At 38.1% G+C, this 24,083-nt stretch overlaps 2 protein-coding genes across 2 annotated transcripts; one reads left to right on the top strand and one right to left on the bottom strand.

The window, feature by feature from the left end:
* Positions 1 to 11,069: 11,069 nt before the first annotated feature.
* Positions 11,070 to 15,305, top strand: LOC116140641 (SNF1-related protein kinase regulatory subunit beta-1-like). The gene is made up of 4 exons (XM_031426242.1): positions 11,070 to 11,341; positions 12,286 to 12,461; positions 12,658 to 12,817; positions 14,943 to 15,305. Exons 1-4 carry the CDS (start codon positions 11,201 to 11,203, stop codon positions 15,267 to 15,269), a joined length of 804 nt encoding a protein of 267 aa, XP_031282102.1. The 5' UTR covers positions 11,070 to 11,200; the 3' UTR covers positions 15,270 to 15,305.
* A 1,376-nt stretch (positions 15,306 to 16,681) lies between these two features.
* Positions 16,682 to 19,771, bottom strand: LOC116140658 (transmembrane protein 184C-like). The gene is made up of 4 exons (XM_031426255.1): positions 19,330 to 19,771; positions 19,117 to 19,239; positions 18,192 to 18,482; positions 16,682 to 17,212 (listed from the first exon to the last, which is right to left on the bottom strand). Exons 1-4 carry the CDS (start codon positions 19,591 to 19,593, stop codon positions 17,006 to 17,008), a joined length of 885 nt encoding a protein of 294 aa, XP_031282115.1. The 5' UTR covers positions 19,594 to 19,771; the 3' UTR covers positions 16,682 to 17,005.
* Positions 19,772 to 24,083: the final 4,312 nt, after the last annotated feature.

The following is a 24,083-nucleotide window of genomic DNA, read 5'->3' as shown; positions in this document are numbered from 1 at the left end:
AACAACGACTATTTCGCCTAGTCTCATGCAGATATGATGGGGATTAGTCCTTATGCAATCATCCACCAACTCCAAGTGAAATCCAATCATCCCCCGGTAATATAGAAGAGAAGGAAGTTTGCCCTAGAGTGAAACCGAGTTATCAATGAGAAGGTTGAAAAACTGTTAGCCAATAGGCTGGTACGAGAGGTGCATTATCTAGAGTGGCTGGCAAATGTAGTGGTTGTCAACAAGAAGAATGGAAAATGGAGGGTTTGTATAGACTTCACTTACTTGAATAAAGCATGCCCGAAGGATTCATTACCACTCCCCCATATAGACATGCTGGTGGATGCTACAGCGGGACACGAACTGCTCAACTTCATAGATGCCTTTTCGGGCGATAATCAGATCCTGATGCATCCGAACGACCAAGAAAAGACAACATTTATCACCAAAAGAGGCACATACTGCTACAAAGTGATGCCTTTCGGACTTAAGAACGCAAGGGCAACTAATCAGCAACTAGTAAATAAGATGTTCACTGAACAACTAGGAGACACGATGGAGGTGTACAATGACGACATGCTTGTCAAATCCTTGATGGCCGAGCAACACCTAGATCACTTGAGCCAAGCATTCTTAGTACTCAGGAAGTATAACATGAAGCTCAACCCTACTAAGTGTTCATTCGAGGTCTCATCCGGGAAGTTCTTACGCTACGTGGTGACTCAACATGAAATAGAAGCGAACCCTGATCAAATCTGAGCTGTGTTGAACATACCCTCTCTCACAAGCATCAAAGATGTCCACCGTCTGGTTAGGCAAGTGGCCGCCTTAAGTAGATTCATCTCTTGGTCGGCCGACAAATGCCACCTGTTCTTCGCCACACGCAAGAAATCAAAGGAGTTTAAATGGACTCCAGCTGCGAAGAAACCCTGCAATTGCTGAAAAGGTACTTAATTTCACCTCTTTTGCTTCCCAAACCCCTTACAGGGGAGACACTTTACACATACTTGGCCATCTCAGAAACGACAGTCTTAGCCGTCCTAGTCAAGGAGGACAAGGGGAAGCAACTACATATGTATCATATGAGTAAGTCGTTCCTCGATACTGAGATCCGGTATAGCCAATTGGAGAAGTTGGCCTTGTCACTTATCAATGCCTCCAGAAAGCTTCGCCCATACTTCCAATGCCACTCCATAGTTGTCGTCACCACTTTCCTGTTAAAGAAGATCCTTCACAAACCAGAGCTGTCAGGACAACTCACCCAATGGACGGTTGAGCTGAATGAATTTGATGTGTCTTACCAGCCCTGAATAGCCGTGAAGTCTCAAGCACTAGCCGATTTCATAGCAGACTTCACACCTAACACATCCGTCCAAGTAGAAAAATAGTTGTTGTGCATGACAGATTTCAGGTCTCGTAAGTGGACTTTCTCAGTCGACGGATCTAGTAATTCAAATGGGAGCGATTTGGGCATCGTGCTAATCACACCAGAGGGAGACATTATCCAAAGAGCCATCAGATGCGTCTTCAAGTGCACTAACAATGAAACTGAGCATGAGGCACTAATAGTTAGGCTTACCCTGACAAAAGACATAGGAGTGAAGAAACTATAGGTCAAGTCTAACTCTCAATTAGTGGTTAATCAGCTCCAAGGACCATACCAAGCCCGGGATTCAAAGATGAACACATACCTCAGCATAGTGAAAGAGCTCCAATCTTCCTTCGAAGAATTTGCAATCACACAGGTACCGAGAACCGAGAATGCCTATGTAAACGCCCTAGCCAACCTCGAATCAACTTTCAAGGGTCATCTTTAGTAACCATCCCATTTCTGTTTCTACAGTGGCCAGAGGACTGGAAAGATCCCCAGCCAGAAGACACTCACACCCCTAGAGAGATATTAGAAGTGTTAGACATCAGCTTGGTCGACTCATGGATGACACCAATCATCCAGCACTTAGTAAATGATAAACTTCCCTCTAATAAGAACAAAACAAACCGACTTAGAGCCAAGGCTACCAAATTCACAACCTATGAAGGTCAGTTGCTGAAGAAGTCATTTTTTGACCCCTACCTCAAGTGCATCACTCCGGAACAGGCCAAATATGTCTTCGTCGAGATACACAAAGGCAAGTGTGGGAACTATGTTGGGGGACGCAGTCTCGCCCACCGAGTGATCACAGTCAATTATTAATAGCCCACCATAAGAGCTTATTCAGTAGCCTACGTCAAAGGGTGTGATAATTGTCAAAGGTTCACAAATGTCTCGCACCTCCCTCCTGAAAGACTTAATTCCATCATCACTCCCTGTCTATTTATGAAGTGGGGTATGGAAATAGTCGATAAACTCCCAACCGTACCGGGGCAACGAGTATATATGTTGGTAGTCACCGACTACTTCACCAAATGGATCAAAGTTGAGGCATTTGCCTGAGTGCGAGACAGAGAAGTGAAGGGATTCATTTGGAAGAATGTGATATGTAGGTTTGGCATACCAAAGGAGTTGGTCACTGATAATGGGTCCCAGTTCATCAGTTCAAGGTTTAGGAACCTCTGTGATACATGGGGTATCAAGCTAAGCTTTTCAACACCCCGTAATCCTCAATCGAATGGGCAGGTAGAGTCTTCCAACAAAACAGTGATTTAGACACTCAAAAAATGCCTCCAGAAAGCTAAGGGAGCCTGGGTAGATAAACTACCTGGAGTATTATGGTCCTATTATACTATTTTCGGCTCATCCACCGAAAAGACCCTCTTTTCACTAGCATACGGCTCCGAGGCAGTCATCCTGGCCGAGGTGTCTATCCCTTCAACCAAACTCTAATGGACGGATCAACAAACCAACAATGAGAATCTTTGTCATAACCTGGATACCATTGACGAACTGAGGGAGTAGGCTCACATCAGGAATGCCATCTATCAGCAACGAGTCGCTTGGCACTACAACCGAAATATCCGAGTAAGAATCTTCAAAGAAGGAGATTGGGTGTTTCGAAAAGTTTTTCAAAACACCAAAGAAGTCAATGCTGGAAAGCTCGGCCCCAACTAGGAAGGCCCATACAAGATAATCAAAGCAGTGGGCAAGGGCGTTGTAACGCCCACTTTGAGGTACATCGTTTACTCAAGTTTATTTGCCTTTTAATGTTTAAATGGATATGTGTTATTGTTGCTTTTATGCCCTTAGTTTTGCTTATTTCAAGGAGAAAGATTGAAAAATCGACATTTGCAAACTTCGTCGCGGCAAAGGAATCTTGTCGCCGCGGTAATGAACTTTTTTCCAAATTGGTGTCAGAACTTTGCCAAGGTGAAAAACCATGAGAAAATTCTAGAGAAATCTTCCTTAGGGGCAAAATGACCATCCTACCCCTAATTAGTTGAAAATGTGGGGAGTGAAAAATAAGGAAATTTGATGGAGAATGTAATAAAAGTAAAGGCATTAGTGTAAATCACTAAGGGACAAAGATGGAATTTCTAATAAAGTGTAAGGGCAAAATGGGAAAGTATGCCTATAATATGATATATTAAGGGTTCAAGCACAAAGACTCTATCATTCTCTACTTCCTCTCACGCCAACTTCACTCTCAATTTCTCTCATCTCTTCATCCATTTGCTAAAAGAAATTGAGGGCTTTTGGTTGGATTCTTATAAGGATTTTATCCTAAGCATCAAGAGGTAAGGATTCTTGTTCTAGACATAAGATTAAGTTGTGTTAATGTTGAATTCTTATTAAGTTTATTCTTAGGGTTTAAGAGGAAGAACAAGTTCAACAAGGATAGAGAACTTTTGTGCAATTCTTCAAGCATAAGGTAAGTAAATCCAACACTAACCCCTTGTTTGAGCAAGTAAAGCATAAAGATTGTTTTATGTGAGTTTTATATGAAGTCCATATGCTTGAGATTGGTGTATGAAACTTGTTATTGAGTTTGATGATGATCCATGAATGGGTTTTCTTCATGAGAAGGGTTGGTTAAGTTGATAGAAGCTGGGTTGAAATTAGAGGGAGTTTAAGAGCATTTATGAAGTGTATTCTCTTGGCTAGGCTTTGAGATGATTCAAGGGAGTTTTACTCTCATTATGGATGGTGTAAAAAAGAAGGAGAAGTATAGTTAAAGTAGACTTGAAATATGCATGCATGATGTTTGATGAAATGCCTAAGAGAAGCTTATGCATAAGTAGAGAAACTTATTTTTATGCAACATAGCATAATTGCACTTAAGGAAGAAACATAAGCATGAGCCATCCATATGCATATACTTACATATGCATGAGAACCTAAAGAAAGAATAAAGAACTTTAAGAATAAAGAGAAAGAAAGAAAAGCACTAAAGCATTAAAGAAAGAAAAGTGCTAAAGAAGAGAAAAGAATAGGTTGTTGCAATGGGGAACCCATGGGTGCTAAGAAGAATTTCCCACATACACGTCGCCTTAAGTGAGCGGCATAAGAAGAAGAAGAATTTGTACGACCCGTAAGAGTGTATGTGGATGAGGGTTGTACCAAGAAGAATTCCTACATGCACGCCACCTTAATTGAGTGGCCTAAGAAGAAAGAAAGAATTTGTACAGTTCGCAAGAGTGCATGTAGATGAGGACTGTACTCACTCACACGGCTAGGGTTCCAAATCCATGCATCAACCGAGTCCGATCGGCAAAGAATAAGAAAGAATAAGAAAAAGAATAAGAATTAGAAAGAATACGAAAGAATGAGAAAGAATGAGAAAGCTTGAGCATACAAGAAAAGAAACAGAATAAGAAATAGAAAAGAAGAAAGAAAATACATTTCTATGCATTATTGCATGTGCATTGCATTCATGCATATTACCATGGTTTCCATCATGGTTAGTAAGAATAGAAAGAAAGAGTAGAAAGAATAGAAAGAAAGAACAAAAAGAATTAGAAAAAAAGAAAAGAACAGTGAGAACTAGAAACAGGGAAAGAAAAGAGAAAGAACAAAGAAAGAATGAAGAAGAGAAATAATAGAGTAAGGAAAGAACCAAAGAATAAGTTGCAAGGATAAAGGAGTAGAGGATTTACTTGTGCTCACCCCATTGTTTTTCCATGTTTTGTAGGAAATAGGTGAGAAGCGATCGGATGGACGTCAAGAAACGGAGAGAAATGGCATCACTGTCCACCATTGCTCAAGTTTTTGTACATATTATTTTGGTATATGTAAGGAATTATATTTTATAAGTAAAGAAAAATTTGGGCTCAACTACTTTTCATATGCTAAGTATGTATGTTTTCATTGTATGTTTTCTAAAGTATACTAATAGGAAGAAGTTATTACAGGCGCCTACAGGCTCTAAACTCCTAAGGGTAAAGAAATCAGTAACAACTAGAATGCCATCCATCTCAAACAGTACTACTTTTAGCATTCTGCTTTTATGTTCCCTTTTTGTTTTGTTTGTTTAAAAAAGGGTGAGTGGGCCTATCCACCCCCTCTCCAGTCAGTCGGTCTTTCGGCCATCAATAAAAATACTATTCAACGTACAAACTTTTTCAACTCCAATGAATTTACATCAACTTGGTCACGGGGCTCGGATTACATCGACAGTCGGTCATACCGATAGGGCCATGATACGTAACATCTACAAAGTATTTCAACTCTAATGAATTTACATCGACTTAGTCGCAGGGCCTAAATTACATCGACAGTCGATCACACCGACAGGGCCTCGATACTCAGCATCTACAAAGTATTTCAACTCCAATAAATTTACATCGACTCGGTCACGGGGCTCGAATTACATTGACAATCGGTCATACCAATAGGGCCTCGACTCTTAACATTTAGAAAGTATTTCAAATTCAATGGATTTACATCAACTCAGTCACGAGGCCTGAATTACATCGACAGTCAGTCACACCGACAGGGCCTCGGTACTCAGCATCTGCAAATTTTTCAAATTCAATGGATTTACATCTACTGGGTCGCGAGGCCCGAATTACATTGCAAGTCAGTCACATCGACAAGGCCTCAATACTTAACGTCTATGAAATCTCTAGATTGCATCGACTCGGCAGCAAGGCGTGAACCACATTGACGGTCAGTCACACCGACCAGGCCTCGCATACTTAGCGTCGACAAAGGTTATTCAAAAGTAGACCAATGAACAATCGACCATGCCAAACAAAGCCCAAAACATCTAAATTGCATCAACTTACAACGACAGTCGGCCAGGCTGACCCAATCCTTGGGCACAAACATTAAGGGATTCAGACACTCGGCCCTAGCGCTCGGATTCTTGAAAAATCAAAAACATTCCAAACATACAAACTACGTGGCAACGTAAAGGAACCAGAATATTCGGTAAAAGGATGAACAAAAACTAATCTATTAAAAATTCGAAGCCTGATCAGCAAAGGGTTACATGAACAAAAGTAAACAAGGCGCCACATGCCTGAAAAATCTAAGACAGTTAGAAAATACACAAAAAACTAAGGTTCGGCATGACCCGTTTAATCCTATTGGGTCAATTGATCCCTAGTCAACCCGACTTCCTTTTCTTGGTCAACTGACCTACCAGCAGCAACTGCATCCTTTTTAGACTCGGACAAGCTCGCCAAAGCCTCATCCTAATCTTCAACAAATTCTGTCTGATCTTTCGGATCAGAATCGACTAGCCCGCTTGGCTTTTAATCATTGGCACCGGCCACCTCAGCCTCTATTTCCTCCTATAGCTTGATGTCACCATCTAGATCCTAATGCACAATCTTCCCAACCTTGTATTCCTTCATCAGTTTGGCGCGGGCCTTAATCATTGCATCCTCTGCGATGAACTTGCAGCGCTCCTTGAGTGCGACCGACTCTTCCTCTTTCTCGACCAGTTTTTTCTTCGCATCAGAGAGCGCCTTCTCAACTTTAGCTAACACCCTCTTCAATTCAGCCAACTCTGACTCAACCTGCTTCTGTTTGGCAAGACTCTCATTTGCACTCTTCAATGACTGACCCTCTTGGTTCCTTAAACTAGTGTTAGACTTGGTTAATTCCTGGATTTGCACGTCCTAGACGACTGCAACCTTTTTCAAATAGAGTATCCCGCTCAAAGCCTACAAAAAATCTTGAGAGTTAGTTCCATAACTTAGCCAAAAAAGAATAGAAATTAAAAGGTATCTAAATTTGCTAAGTCACTGCCCACTCGATCGCAGCAGTCGCCCCCATTTGGTTTAGTCGGGGCTCGTCAGCCAGTAGCAAGAATGAGTTTGCCAAGATACCCATCCCAGTTGTATTAGAGTAAATTGAGGCCGTATTGGGAAAGGTGATGGTCACCTTTTCATCCTCGTCAAAAGGAACTTCCTTAGATGATTCGGCTCCAACTAACAATTGACCAACTACGGGAGTGGACTCGGTATGCTGAACTTGAACCTCACTCAGGACCAACTACCTCTTCCTCTTAGCCTTGCATTGGTCGGCCACATCACTCACATCCGGGATATCCACCTTCAAATTCCTCATCAGCCTCTTTGCAATGGAAAACTCCTTAGGTGTTAATTGATGAAGAAATGAGTGGCCGAATAAAATCTGATTGCTATAGTGAATCAATAGCACGTGCCACAGCTGCTTCGACAAAGGGAAAGGGATACCTCTTTGAACATGCTCCACTCTAGCCCACATATGACTCGTCCTTTGGTTGGACTCTTTCAAGATCACCCTTCAATCTCTCTCTTCCTTTAGAATGGCGAAGACTTGTCTTGTCCTCACGTCAAGACCGTCTCCACTCTGTCTGGCTCGGTTGAAGTCTAGATCTACAAAAGACAGAGAGGATAAGACTTAGTAATCACAAGTATAAGCAAGAATCAATCTCTCACCCGTGGCTCTCCATGTGTATGGTATCTCCCCCCAACCCCTTTCTTCGAATATAGCCTCGCCCTTCATGAAGAAGAACCGCTCCTTTCAGTTCTTGTTACTCGACCTTAAGTTTATCACCAAGTGGCATCGATCGTGCCTAAGGGTGATTGAATATCTACCCTTCTCTCAGTCGTGCTCCTTCAAATAGTAAGAGTACAGGAATTCATGCAGACCGAAAATGACTCGGTTCTGGACACATAACATTTCCAAGCACAATAACAGCCTCCAGGAGTTCGGCATGATCTGTGTTGGCGCGATCATAAAGTAGTTGAACACTTCTCAGACGAGTTGAGGTATGGGGAGGCGCAATCTATCGTGAAACCATATCTCATATGCGCTCACCCATCCCTTGGCCTCCTAGTTGACCTGTTCGTAGCTCCTCGGGATTTGGATCTCCACTGAATTGGGGATGTAGTATTGCATCCGAATCCGCCATTGATCATTCTCCTTAAGCAAAGGCGGATAATCGACACCTAAGATCTCGCTACCTGGTCGGCTAAGCTCTCGGAGCTATCTGACTCGTCCTCTGTCTCTTGCCCACTCGTCCCTTGCCTTTCCGAGCTGTCACTGCCTGACTTGGCAATACCACCCGGTTGGGAGACGGCTACATTTAGGCCCATGGGGACTCCAACTGGCACGTCACCTTCCTCCGGCATTACTACCATGGTTGGGGCGCTCTCATACTCGCCCCCCGAGTTCATCTCCATATGATGTTCCTCTCTCGACTCGTAATTTGACATTAGATGAATCCTTGTGATACCTCACTCAGCTTGGAGGACCGACCGAATGATTGAGAACAAGAGTTTCACTCGTAGGGACTCAGCTCGAAGTAAGACACCGAGATGAGTCGAATGGGACTACTAAGTAACTCGACTTCTCTTTCCTTCCACGAAACATAGAAAAACTCAAATCGTCAACGAACCAGTCAAATTTTGTAAAAAACACACTCCTCACTCAAAATTTTTTTCCTCTCTTTGTCAAACTCAAACAACAATTGGACACTACTCATAAACCGGAATCAACCAAAAACTTTACCAAACCAAACCGGAAATCTTATCTTGAGGAACCTCAGCTTGTTCGCCGCTAAAATGCACTGAAATCCCCTAAAATTGCCCTAAATTGTTCCTAGAGCTTTCGAAATCTAAAGGAAAATGCGAGAACTACACAGATTTGGAAAGAAATCAGAAATTTACCATGCAGAAAAAAGAACGAAAGTATTGAGTTGTAGAATTTCCTCTATGGACACGAGTTGCTTCTTGGAAGCGACAGTGAAGAATGAACAGTTCTAAACAACGCCTCTTCCTTTTCTACTCTCGCAACCTATCAAAAAGAGACATGTGGCCGCTAGCAATTGGGAGCGACCGCTCGAATTCCTACCCAGAGCATAGATGGAATCCCCATTGTACACGTGTCGTACGATAGGCTCAACGGAGGATTTGTGATCCTCTATTTTCCTCTCAACTTACTCTAAACCCTAATTACACGTGGCCCATTGCCAAAGCGTCACCAAGTCACTTAAATGACTCTACTTGACCAAACGAGTCGACCCAGTCTCAGCACGAAAGGCAAGTATTCCACGACCGATTATACCAATTCTTTGTCGTATTGGACGACCGAGTGCCAACAATGACCACACCTGGCATCCAATCACTCAACTCATCGAGTCAAGTGGACATAGCCCCAAGATTTGCACCTCAAGTCCTAACACTCCACTTAATCGACAGGATGGAGTCAACTGCACAAGAGTGTGATAGTACAACCTGTGGAAGCATTTCACATCACGCCTAGATGTAACAAATTCACCCAGTCAAGAAAGCACTTAGTCGCCTAGGCAGACCGCCTATAAGCATGATTAATCTCCTACCGAACCAACTACTCTCTAAGCTAAATACTTTTTAGCTTAGAGAGTGGGGGGGCTAACTATGGGGGTAAAAAATCACCTGGGCCCCTATCAGGCCCGGGCTTGCATCTTCTTTCACCAAGGCCCAAGGACACGATCCAGCTCTGGTTGGGCCAACACCGAATTCCGTGACTTGGGCCTAAATCCAGCATCCTTCCAAAATGGGCTTCGTCAACGGCCCACCAAAGGTCAGGCTTCTGAAACAAGGTAAGTATGATTCTTCCTATTTGGTTCTATCCTGATCCATCGAAGATTTCGTATCTTGGATGAATTAGGACTTCGCTGTTAATGAGGCAAGTGAATAAGGGTTTTCCTTATTCACTAGATCTCCTCCTATGTGGATTCCGAATCCTACTGGGATACGAACATCCCACAACTACTATATAGACAGGGGTCATCCCACTATTTAGGCATTTAACATTACACCTTCTAACCCCCATAGTTCTCATTCCCGAGAGCTATACTTCGTCTCCGTGGTCTTACTTCCCCACTAAACTATTGGTAACCCTTTCTTTCCCTTAACCCCCACTAAAAAGCCTTCATTATCCTTGTTGACTTGAGCGTTGGAGTGCCTACGGCAAACACCACCCTAGTGTTTTCTGTTCACTTCACGTTGGTTCCTTTGTGTGTGTGTAGGTGCAGCAGATCACAAATGACCTCAATCTCATGAGATTAAACCCTACTTCAGCAACCGTAGATTTTGACATCTACAATTACCTCAATAATAGGGATAACCCCCAACCCAACACCCCCTTAGAAGGTCATCATCATAGATAGTTACCCTTGATTGAGTTAACCCAATCTTACAGAGTCATAATTGTAGAAAGTTATTTGATAGTTTTCATAAATTACAAGTCCGCTTATATATAACAATCTCTTATAGGTAGAGAATAATAACCCCTGTTAGTAGGACAAAAGTATCCTTATACTTTTTAATAAAAGTAAATTTTATCAACTTAAAGGAATCATAATGTTATTACATAATTCTACAAGACTTGAGTGTTTCGGGTCCAAACCTTAGGAACCAAATTGATATTTTTTTCTGTATCCGAAGGTCAAGTATCTTATCCAGAGAAAATTCCTATAGTAAATATGTCACGTGAGCTTGACACAGATAAACATGATTAACATTTGCCACGTGTGACCTCTTCCAGCACACCTCCACGTCGTATAATCGTCATGTCATCATCATCATTATCGAACTGAAAAGCTAAAAAAGAAAAAAAAGCGGGCAGTTGGGACCCACATTTTCTTATTTCGTTTTGGTTAGAAGTGTGCACTGCTTAAGATAGCAGAATGAGATTGATCCCACTTCAATATTTATCCATTAAAACAAAAACAAAATATATTTTTTTTTTTTTTTTGGATAATCGGGGTGTCCATTTTTCTTTTCTTTTCCTTCCCTTTCTTTCTTACTGTAAGTTAAGTTAATCACCTTAAATCCAAAAAGAAAGAAAGAAAGACAGATGGGAAATGCAAGTGGAAGAGAATCAGAAGAAAGAGTTAATGCAATTGATCCAACAGTCCCAAGATCCAACGGTGAATTGGGTGTCCTTCTTGCTCCTCCTGACAACCCTTCTCCATCTCCTTTCTTGTTCACTCCTCAGGTCAATTTCCACTCTCCTTTGCTTTTAAATTTATTATTTTTAATCTAATGATTTCAACTTAGGTTTTTAGATGGCTTCCAAATTTGGGTTATGCTCAACTCAAGCTGTATATTGTTTATACTAACTTTGGTTTTGTGGGTTTGTTTTATAATTTGTGTTTTGTTAAGACCAATTAGACAATTTGGGATCTTTATTATTTACAAGTTTTGGTACCAACTGTTTTTGTTTTGTGTTTAAGGAAATGTGTTAATTGCTGAAAATGTTGAAAATTTTGTGAAGCTTCAGGAATAAATGGGTGTATAACAAATGGGATCTATGCGTGCAATGAAGATGGTTAAAGTGATGCAAAGCAAAGATTTTGTAAATTAGAATGTTAACTTGTTATTTTGATTAATATTATTGAAAGGTGTAGAGTGTGAGAAGTTCTTGTTTGTGCTCTACATTTACTTGCCTATGTTGCAAACAGTTTTACCATTTTTTATGTTTAGCAGTTGATATGATGAAGTGCTAACAGATTAATCTTACTTTACTTATTTAGTTGGTTTTCTTGTGGCAATATTAACACGAGCCTGTTGTAAGACCGGAACTGCTACCAACAGTTTTCAGTTTAGTGTTTTATAGGTAGTTTTCAATTTAAGTTGCTGCTGTACATGGATGGCGTGCTTAGCTGCACTTGACTGCCTTACAGTTTTCAATTCTTTTTATGAAAGCCCTGCTTTAGCTCTTGTTATAAAAGAACAGCACAGGGTTAGCCAAAATCTTAGGTTGAAATCTTAAGAAGTACGAAGATGAAATGTAGAAGAGTTTATTGTCTTGATTCTAGATGATGGGGAGATAATGAAGCTGAAATTTACTATGCTGCCTTTGCTTTGAAACTACGGAGTTTGAATTGCCTGGTTTATGGTATTTCTGCTGATATGCTGGTTGTCTTCCATTCATTGCAGGTTCCCATATCTCCCTTGCATAGGGTTGACAGCCTTCCCTTTTCCAATCAAATGTGGCAAACTGAGCCTCATGCATCTGGTAGTCCTCCAGAGCAAGGAATCCCCACTAGCATAGCATGGATTTATGGTGGTAATGAAGTGGCTGTCGAAGGATCTTGGGACAGGTGGACATCGAGGTAAGCTCCAGTCTTTTATTTCTTCTGCTGGGATGTAAACTTAAAAAAGTTCTTCATTTCAAGTATGCATATTTTGTTTTTTAAACATGAAAGCTTTAGATAATATTTTCACTGAGAACTATTGAATACTAATCTTTGTGCTAGAAAAGCCTGGGTGCAGATGAACAATAATATAGTCTATAACTGTTGATTGCAGGAAGATACTGCAGAGATCTGGTAAGGATCACTCAGTTCTTTTAGTCCTCCCTTCTGGCATATACCATTACAAGTTCATTGTGGATGGTGAGTGGAGATATATTCCAGATCTGCCGATTGAAGCTAATGAAGCTGGTGTTTGTAATGTTCTTGATGTTCATGTAAGTATCTTTCAATGCCAATCAGGTTGCATCTAGATCATCTGTATTTATTCTGTGTCTGGTGCTCCATTCTCTCCTGTCAATATTCATACATGTATGTGTGCTATAGATGGCTTCTAGTGTACATCAATTTGACATCAATACACACATGTAGAGAGAGTCTTGTGATGGGTAGTTGTTCTATGTTTGCAAATACAAAATCAGAGAGAGAATGGAGCAGCTGTTTGTGTGGTGTGTAAATGCCGACATGGCGTATAATTTTATATGCATATACTCCCTAGACAGCATACAACTGCATATATAATGGCAGATACAGAGAGCATAAGTGAAAATAGTGTCCTGGGTGAAGAGTTGAATGTTGTCCCTGAAATTGAAAGTTACATGTAAGCTTGTCTGTCAGTATGCACTTAAATATTTGCAGTAAATCAGTGAATTTATGTCAATTTAGCATTGGAGAATTTCAATGCCCAATAAAACCACACACAATATGATTTTTGTAATAACTTCAAGACCAGCATCATCTTCATTTCACATAATTCACGTTGAAAATAACCTGTACTTAAAATGTATGTTATAATTTTATTATGGAGTGTTTTGTTGAACTATCTGGTTTAAAAGTTCTGTTGAAGAAAAAATATATATATTAGACAAGCTTAAAAATTACATATATGAAAATGTGGCTAATGGATTTGATTCAGCAAATAAAAATCAGAGAAATAATCTGCATAGTATAATTTATGTGAAATATTAGATATGTATTGAACTTCTTAATCCAAATGACAAAAATTTGTGAGATGAAATTCTGCACAAATTTAAAAGGAAGATGAAAAAATATATATTATATTACGGTGATGCTAATATTTATCGTTGTTTAAAATGTTATTCAAGAATTCCATTGATATTACCATAATGTGTGTGTGTGTGTGTGTGTGTCTCAGTATCATAGTATAGAATGCCAAATGGTGGATCTCTAAATCTACCATTGGTTGGAAATGACAGATGCCAATAAGGCACAAGTCATTTTTCACCCCAAACCCCCTTCTAATGCGAAATGAGTAACACTCGATTACCATTTGAGACCTAACACAAAGAATATAGTAGTTTACTCTGAAAGTATCTTAATTTTCCAATTTTACATTGAATGAAATAGACCCTTTAATTAAATGGCTATGAGTTAGCTTGAAAGGTTAACAGTTGCCCTTTTTTTCTTTTTTCCCCCATACTGTTTTTAGACCATTTCCCTGTGATTGCTTGATTGAGAACATATCTTCAAGCACATGTGGCCAATGATGTCCTTGTCAATAATTGGGTTCCTGTTCTTTCTGGTTTTCTGCATGTCCTAATTGTGCCTTCTGCTTGACCCTTATAACTCGTATTTGGTACTGTCAGTAATCTTCTTGGATCAATAGGTTAGCTGCTTACGCATTATTTCAGCTTTTCTTATGGGAAATTTATACTGCAAATGATTACGGTTAGTAGGAATACTATTGAGAGGGGTTATTAGTAGATTTTACAGTTACCTGTTACTTGGTTGGCCTATTTATGCTTGATACCACATGATTTAGTATTTTATGAATAAAGTTATCATTGAAGGGATTCAGAAAAGGGGTTTACTGTTGAAGAAAGCTGCCGTGGGTTTCCTTCCATCTCCTTCAACCTTTTTTTTTTTTTTTTTTTAATCAGTCATATGACTAGTGTTAATCACTTTGTCAAGGCATCTGATATTGATGAGAATAACTAGGAACCTATTTGAAGTAGACATTTGAACTCTTTGGCAATGAATGTCTTTTAAGATTTTACAATGTCAGTTGAACAGGCATATTATTTAATCAATTGGACCTTTGTTTTATGGAGTTTTTTAAAACAACCCGTTTACTAGTGTTTTGCTTCATGAAAATCATCTTAAGAAGGGTATTAGACGTATAGTATAATTATTTTTATCTAAGCCGAGTATAACAGCCATATCAGGAAAGTTTGCTTCATTTTTCACCAAAAACTATTTTAAGGGGACAAAAGAGAAGTACTGACACTAGAAAACTTGCTTTTTTTTTTTTTTTTTTTTTTTTATCATCGACAATTATCGTCGATGCCTTATTATCCTCATTACATGTTGCAATCTGTGCAGAACAACGTGCCAGAAATCTTTGATAGCATATCGGCATTTGGGGGTCCGCCATCTCCAGACTCAAGTTATGGTCAAACAATGCCTTCAGAGGAAGATTTTTCTAAGGAGCCTGTAGCAGTTCCACTTCAGCTGCCTATACAGTTTGATTTGCAGAAGTCAGAAGAGGCATCATCTTGTTCAAAAAAGCCACGACATGTAGTGCTTAACCATATGTTCATGGACACCTCATACGCAGCGCAGTCAGTGGTCGCCCTTGGAGTAACCCACAGGTTTGAATCTAAATATGTTACTGTATTTCTTTATAAGCCGCTGAAGTTAGCAGTCTGAGTTTTCTATGATTGTCTGTGTAAAGAAAAGGAAAATGGGATTTACTTTTAACAGTTTATGGAGATTAAATATTATAGTTGCTTTAGGAATTAATTGACCAAAGTTGTTTTGTGTAATGTAATCTAAGCATATTCATAAAAACTTTGAATTTATTTCATTGTGCAACATTGGTTGATTATTTTACACATAATTAAGAAAAAAAAAAAAAAAATTGGAAATGGGTACACATTATTATCAGAGAATTGGACAGCTACGGCGTCGTTTCTTCTCACCATTTGACTTGAAAGACTTCCGCTCATGCTCATGGATTTGGGTTCCTGCTTTCTCCCTCTTCTTTTCTCTTCTTCTGCATACCAAACAATCAATCAGTACATTTTGGCATGAGCATTGAAATATAATGTTCAAGTTCAACTCTTCCACCCTTTACTATTTTTATTATTATTTTTTTAAATGAATAAGATAATAAAAGTATTCTTAAAATTACTGACTGCATTACCTAATACAACTATTAATTTAGTGGTTATCAACTCTTTCTAATTCTAATATTGTTAAAGCATCTTATATAGTCTTTTAATTTATTCAAAACTTTTGTATGTGAAATTAGTGTAATTAAAATATATGTGTATATTCCATTGTCCTTGCATTATCAAATATTAGATTTAAACTTAAAATACTTAACAATAAAATTAACAAATTTTAAAGCTTTCTTGGCTTTGACTATTTGATATTTATTGAATTATTGTAGATTGATGTAATTTTAATATAATAAAATATTCAAACTGTTTAATTGGTTTGAGTTTTAAAATTAAAATTTAATGTGAAATTAATTATATTTAAACATCAAAAGCGGTTTCGGATGTATTTGTGAAAAGAATGTTTGATTTTATAAAGTAAAAAAGAAACGATAAGGTTTAATTTGGGACATCTAATTCTATTTATTTAGATTTGGTTAAAAAGAAGAACATAATATTCCAACCCTAAAAGAAAAAGAGAAAATATGATTCTAAAAGCGAGGACATTGATTAAAGACCGAGGAGATCTGGAGATGCCACTCCAGAGGATAAGGTCGGTTCATGCACAGATGCCCAAATCAACAAATCAGAATAAAATTTGNAACGTTATACATACACAATTATATCGGTTAGGATCTCAACTTGTGTGTGAAACATTATTGTTATAAAATTATTAACATGTTTTTAGGAATTGGTTCAACAAGACCACCAGAATAGAAGCTGGCTGACCTATGAATTGGATTGCATTATGGAGTTGGAGGAGGAGGATATAAATTAATAATTGAGGTTGCACTGTAACCAGTGCATTTAAGCTATACGCAATCATGTGTTTTGAGGGGCCAGAAGATTGTCCAATATCTTTAAACGATCCTAACTTTTTTAATAAAAAGTTTTTATTGTGATAAAACATGAAAAAAAGTCTTTTATTTGTTTCGTATGAACGCATCTCTCTGAAAATAAAATTACCTCAAAATGTATGCGAGATTTGGGCCACCAACTCTACCACAAAAGCCCAAAAATTTAGCAATACAACCAGTTCTAATAATAAACCTGCATTTGTTCTGTAACACATTCTCCAGTCTATCTCACAGAAAACCCAGCAACAGAAAAGTGCAACCTGCGTTTATACTTTCATAACCAAGTGCCACAAAGAAGGAATACAACCTAAATGATGTGTTTGGATTCATACACATGGAGTTCATCATTGTTTTTGGGCTTCGTGTGTCACTCCTTCTTCTTCATTTTCAACTTCGCTTCAACATCTCCACTGTAGGGTGCAACATGGTATGCGTACTGCTGGAAAACAGCGAAGACTACCATTTCCAGACACACTAATACATTCTGAATAGCTTCCTCAATGTGCTCAACGTCTAACCAGAAATGATGAGACCGAATGATGCCAACGGCTGCCAGTATCTCAAGCACCACACCCTGCAATTGTCAAAAGAACAAATATGGCATTTGTGAGCAAGAAATGGTATTCATGCAATACAGTGTTTATGAAAAACAAATCAAAGAAAAAATGGAAATTTGGGCAGAATGGAAACTAAGAGAGAAAAAAGGCAACCGTCAACTCCATGTTATCGTGATGGGTACTCCGATCATTCAAATCACTGCAACTTCCAAGCAATTGCAGCCAAAGCAATTACTGTAATCACTCTTTAAGATTACTTAATCCAATTACTTGATTCTTAGAACTCCTATCAAAAGAAATTAAGTGCTTAAACTTCTTCCCAGTCATTGGCGAATAGAGTTACCTAAAAACAAGTTGAAGGTCAATAGAACGACAAAAAGCTTTCAATCTGCCACTTGAATCAATATCAAGAATTTAAAGGTGTTCATGAGGCCTAATCATTACATTTTTTCCTTCGCAAGTCCAAAAGCAAGTCAATAAAATGACGAAGCCTTTTTCCAAAAGACACAATAACTTGAGGCCTGAAGCCCATATCAGGAAGTACATTCTGAGGCATCCAGCTAAACAAGGACTCAATCAATTAAAATGATGCTAAATGGTCCATTAAAATTCAGGTGATCCAGACACACTTGCTTATGTTAGCATTTAACACTAGAACTTTCTAGGTTGACTCCACAAAGAGAAACTTCTCCACCATCTTGAATTAAGCAATGAATTTTTTTTTTTTTTTTTAAAGAAGAGGACTACAGAAGGTCCCCAAATGCTAGCTATAGGTTGCAGTTCTGCTTACATAGTAATCGAAAATGCTACAGCCTTTGCCTATTCATCTATTCTATGCTGTGATATACTGGAGTAGTTTTTATGCTGGTGCTCTGTTGTTTACAATTTTTAAGGGCTCTTGTGTCCTTGAGAACCTTTGGGGTTTGCATTTCAACTTCTTTTGAAGATCAAAATAAACTTATCTATTGTGAAAAGGAATAGGGTGAGAGATTTTACCTGCCAAAAGCAAAAGAAAACAATGCCCTTGATGCACATGAACTTCGCAAGCGGCTTGTGTGGTGCCAGCTCTTTTGCAAAAACGTGGTAAAAGATCACCAAAGAATATAATGCCAATGAAACAGAGATGTTCAGAATGACGGTAAATGTCCAGCTCAACCAAGTTGGATACATCCCAAGAATTTGCAATGTGATCATCAAGATGGAACATATTGGGCGGATAGCAACAAACTGCCATGTCCAATATTTGAGAAGCTTCAGTGTATGTTGATCCAGTCGGACTGTACGAGGCTGCAATTTGTGAAAAGAGTGTCAAAATTACAACCATTTGGTCATTAAGTTTCAAATCATTTAAACAAACCAAAACTATAATTTGCATTCAGATCCGGCTTTCATCACATCAGCTATAAATCACGTGTAACAACAACAAACACCATAAAAAGAATAAGTTACCACATTTCCTCCCTGATTAGTTTAGAGATTTTTACAGTAAACTAATAAGAACAGAAAATAAAAAAAAATATTCTCCATTATCTTTCTTACCAATTTAACCATAAACATCTGTTGAAAAAGGAACTCTTTTTTTTCTTTTGGATAACTCAGAAATCTTCCTAACCACTTTGTGAACTTGAATCGGAAATCAGGGGCACTGTTGAACCCTAAGCAGGAAACTTGTGGTTTTGCCATGTAAGTGATATTCATGAAATTAACCATTCCACTAATCCATCATGATCTATCTGGATGCATTTGTGTCTTTCCTAATTTCTTTGCCTCTGTAGAAGAGTCAACTATTGAAGCTTGTTTATAAGCTGATAAAAGTATGAGGTTCTAACGACCATCCAAAACACCATATAACAATTGAATAACCAATAAAGCTTTAATACTAGAAGCTCTTGTCACATAAGCCGTATAAAACAACACATACCTGGAAAAGAGTCATTGGAAATGAGTGATGAATCTCTCTTCCTTTAATTCCATCCGGCACAATATTATTGCTAATTGATATATTCAAGTAACTATACATCAAAGCCATAAACTTAGCAATCACCTGCACACAAACACACTCTCAAACACTTGAATTCCTAATTATCCAAACACACAAACAACAAGTAAATGAGCGAGTGCGAGAGACACTAACCAAAGCCTCATAACACTCCTTAACGGAGTCAAGAAGCATGAAGAAGGCTTTGCTGCCTCTAATATCCAACAAGCCTACAAAAGAATCAACAGCATAAATTGGCGCCATAAGAATAATTATGACTATAGCTTTCTGTTCCTTAGGGTTTTTCCAGTAAAAGAGATGCTGAGACAACAGTTGAACCGTGAAATGCATTGTCACCATCACGCAGAAGCCTACTCCGACCAGAGTTATCTGCTCCCGGCTCATTCTACTGAGATCCATTCTTCGCCGGCTTCAAACACGGTCGGCCGGAATCAAACTGATCAAAACTCTAGAAATTCGATGATTTCTTGATTTCGTTTTAGCGAATTTGAAATTTCATAAGCTTGGGATTTTGTTTGATTGATGATTGAATTTTTGTATCGTGGGACCGATCGCCAACACGCTCTCAACACTAATAGCACGCTGCAAGATTTTGACACGTAAGATAGAGTTGGAAAAGTAACCCGTCCAGCCCGCCTGACCTGCGACAGCTTACTCATTTTGATGAGTCGATCCTAACCCGCCCACCAACAAAGGCAGGCCGGGTTAGGCCTGTCAATTTTGGGGGATTAGCTGGCCCAACTAGGCCCGCCAACCCTAACCCACCGGGTTAGGCTGCGAGTCGGCCGAGTTTAACACCCCCCCCTCTCTTTTCTTTTTTTTGTTTTGTTTTGTTTTGTTTAAGTTTAAATGTTTAATTAACTTTTCAAATGAATAATTAACAATTTATAAATGAATAAATGTAATTGTTTTTAGTTAACTTCTTTTCAAATATCAATAATTAAATTAAATCAATTTTTTTTGGTTAACATTTCAAATATTAATTCAATTTTAATACATTAAAATTGTAATATAAGAAAATTTTAATTTATTCATTTATCAAAAAATAAAATAAAAAATTACAATAATTATTGCTTCGTTAAAAACCTCACCAAGAAAAACCCAATGGGACAAAAACTTGGTAAGGAAAAAAGAGTGCAATAATTGACAATTAATTTACAAGTTACAATTTACAAAACAACTAATTTTGGGGTTGACTAGGACCCTCTTCATCCGTATTATCTATATTACAAAATTGAAATGATTCTATTAAAGTATCGCCGAGAATCTAGTGTTGATTTTGATGGCGCGATCGTTCCCAATCTCGAAGACATGTGAGGACTTAAATCATTTTTTGTGAAAGTTTAGTCCTCCTTTCATTTAAAATTCCTCCACTTGCACTAAATGTTTGTTCGGATGAGACGGTTGAGACTGGAACAACAAAAACATCCAAGACAAGTCTTGATAATACTGGAAAAATACATTTTCTGGTTTTCCAATATTTCAAGACATCAAAGTTGACTCTTTGTTGTGGATCTGTTGTTAACATTTCAGGATTTCCCAAATATTGTTGAAGCTCGTTACTCTGTGACTGCATGGCGGACAGTAGATTCGTTGTTGCCGTTGGTGCTTCTGAAGAGGAGGCTAGGCCTGTGCTTCGGGTTCGGTTCCTTTTCTGCCTATTAAATGCACTCCAGCTGTAGAAGTCTTCATTTGTTTCTTCTGATGCAACTTCCCTATGTATTTTGTGTCTTTGCGGGTTCCCATATCTGTTTTTATATTGGAAATATTGTTAGTAAACGGTCCCGTATACGCAGCGGAAACAAAAAAAAAAAAAAATATAATACAAAGATCGTTTACATTAGCCAAGATCAAGGGTATAATTTTACAATTCATATTAAAGCAAGAATCTGCAGAAATTAATAATCTGTGTTTAGAAACCATACGCACGTTTGGAGGCTCCACCACGATTGTCTTTGAATGTTTTGTTACCGATCCAAGTGTAGGATCGAACCCACGTAGTCCACACAAAGACAATCTCAAAAGAACCAAAGAGGGATTTGCTAGATCCTCTTTGGCTTCAAGATTAAGAAGAAAAGAAAAATCAATGAAATTGATTTCAAGGCAAAATGAATCTGTCGTGGGAGTGTCAATATTTGGGGGCTGTGTGTTTTGCTTTCAAAGTGAAAATCAACTAATGAAAAATCACATCCCTTTTTTACATTTAATTTTTCTTTTATAGTAAAATCTTAATGCCATATTCCCATATGGAATAGGTTTGGGCTCCAACTCAAACACCCCATGTTTTCAAACACTCCCAATTTGATATTTTATTAATTTCATCATTATCTCAATTAAACTCAATTAATATATATTTAATATATATATATATATTAACATTTAACAATAATGATGATTTAATTAAATATATGCGAACGCATATTTAAACGTAATTTCATTTATTTAATTTTTCTAATAAATTAAATAAAGGCTACGACCTCAGCAAATTTAATTGTACTGTGAAATTACCAAAATACTCTTTTGCCTAAAAAGACGAAAACACCCTTCTTTCTTCTTGGATCTTAAATTATCTTCTATGTGTATGACCCATAGGCTCCTCATCATATTGGCAATGTATAGTATCGCGGTTAACACCAATTAATCATCTCACTAATACACAGACCAAGATTGGCCCCTAGCAAGGCATCATGGCCACCCGATAGATTCAGATTCAGCAAAGTAGCTACCTGTCAACGATATGGTTACCGTACAATTCGATCCTTTCATCATACGTTATCTCGACGAGACGAAGGCATAGAAATAGTGTCAACCTTCGGTTACTCTCGATATTATGTATTCAGTTTCTGGACCAATGACCCGTATTATAAACTGGATAGAGCAACAACTCAATCCCACTGTGGCCACAGTTTTAGTGTCATTGCCATATACTGAATTGCGCCGTGAGATAACTTTCTCCCGTACCCGGGAGTGATAAATCCTCTGTCAATCCACCATAGTCTTGATACACTCCTTGATGCAGCCAATCACCACCGTATTGACAGCTCTGAAAAGAACTGCGTTAGGCTAGTGTCAAACTACACCAATCGGTGCACAAGGCGCTCCGGTGATCTCAAGTCTAAGGATCACATGCACCACCATTCGTTAGAGGATTTGTTCCATAGACACTAGGGTTACCATCCATATGGAATCCTCTGGTGGGTCAGTCCAGTGAACTTGCTGCGGTGTAATCGCCTACAGCAAGCACCCATGTGTTGCACCAGGTTGTCACCAAACAACCTTGACAAGTGAGATCAGTCACTGCCTTTCGATATGGTCGTTCAACACTATGATAGCCTTATCGTATTATCTGTGCCCTTATTTCAGAATAATACTGGGGCTATGGACGTTTCTAGAATTGCCACCATATGTGGTCATAGGGTTCTCACTATCAAGATTTGAAACACTTGATACCCTCGTCATGGTTCTACCATCCTAAGGACATATATCAATACATATTACAATAATAATGATTTACGCGATATAGTATAAAATGCTTTTTATTGATTAATAAACATTATTACAAAGAGTCAATTCCACAATAATTGATTGGCTCTAGAGCACCTACTCCAACAAATATACCTCTGCAAGACAATTTTTTACCATTTGATTGACAAATGCTAAGTTTTGTAAATTTTCAGTTAATGTCTCTAAACCATTTTCTAAACCTTTTTGTTTAATTCTAGGATAAAAAATGGCACCTAAACAATAAAGAAAATGAATGAGTTTAAAATATTAAAAAAAAAAATTCCATTGCCTTTATTGGTTCTTTTAAAATTTCATTGTTTTTGTTTTTTGTAAATAACTCTAAAATTTTTATAATTGTATGTATTACCAATGAACTAGTAGGATAATACACACCAGAAAATTGTAAAGTGGATTGGTAAAAAATTTTAAGAAAAGAATGAAATACTTTGGCTATTTGCCAATCATTTTCTACCAAATAATGATGACCTCTATTATTTGCTACAAAATAACTAATTAAATTAGGATAAGGTAAACATGAATCAAGCATTAAATAAGTACTATTCCATCTAACAGGTATGTCTAATGCAAAAGTTCTAGGAAACATATTTGATTTCATACAAGCATCTTGAAATTCAGCATTTCTTTTAGGGTGCTTTTGGTTCGGGGTAAAATAAGATAAATCCTGTAATCTTTGTTTAATTTTCAAGATTCCCTCATTTGGTTGTCAAGTAATATAATATTACAGTAATATTTTATTGCAAATAGTGGTTACTATTGGTAATATTGGGGGTAATCAGATTACCTTCCCAGGGGGTGTTAATGTTGGATTACCGGGGTAATCATAATTTTTGCCCTATTTTGCTCTTAATATTTTATCATTCTGGACACATTTGCCCTTATATATCCTTTAAATTACAAGTATCCCATATTGAGTTAGGATGACTTTTCTGGCCCCCATATTCAATTTATAGAGACAAAAAAGCCCCTGATATTTGAAAAAACTACAATATATATATTAAAAGTTGGATTAAACCCTAATCCACCATCGTTTTTTCTTTTCCTCCACAACGAAAAGCAGCGATGCTATTAGGGTTCTGTTTCTTCTCCAATCGACGCGAAGCACACTAGGTTGGTTCCTTTCACTGAACATTTGTGTTGCTGTTTATTAAATCGTATACTGATGCATTGATTTTTGTTTGTCGTCGAGCAGTTCCAGTCCCCAAGTGCAGCAATTTTTCTCTATCAATCTCCGTCACTTTAATCGAGTTAGGTGAGTTATGTTTAATTGTATTTTGTGTGATTCAATTCACCATTTTCAGTAATCAAACAACTTCGACGAAAAGGGTCAATTTTTTTTGTCCATTCATACACGGAACTGCTCCTAA

The sequence above is a fragment of the Pistacia vera genome, unplaced genomic scaffold (assembly GCF_008641045.1).
Source record: "Pistacia vera cultivar Batoury unplaced genomic scaffold, PisVer_v2 Contig374, whole genome shotgun sequence".
NCBI lineage: Eukaryota > Viridiplantae > Streptophyta > Magnoliopsida > Sapindales > Anacardiaceae > Pistacia > Pistacia vera.
The sequence above is the reverse complement of the archived record's forward strand: the minus strand, read 5'-3'. Positions and strand labels throughout refer to the sequence as shown.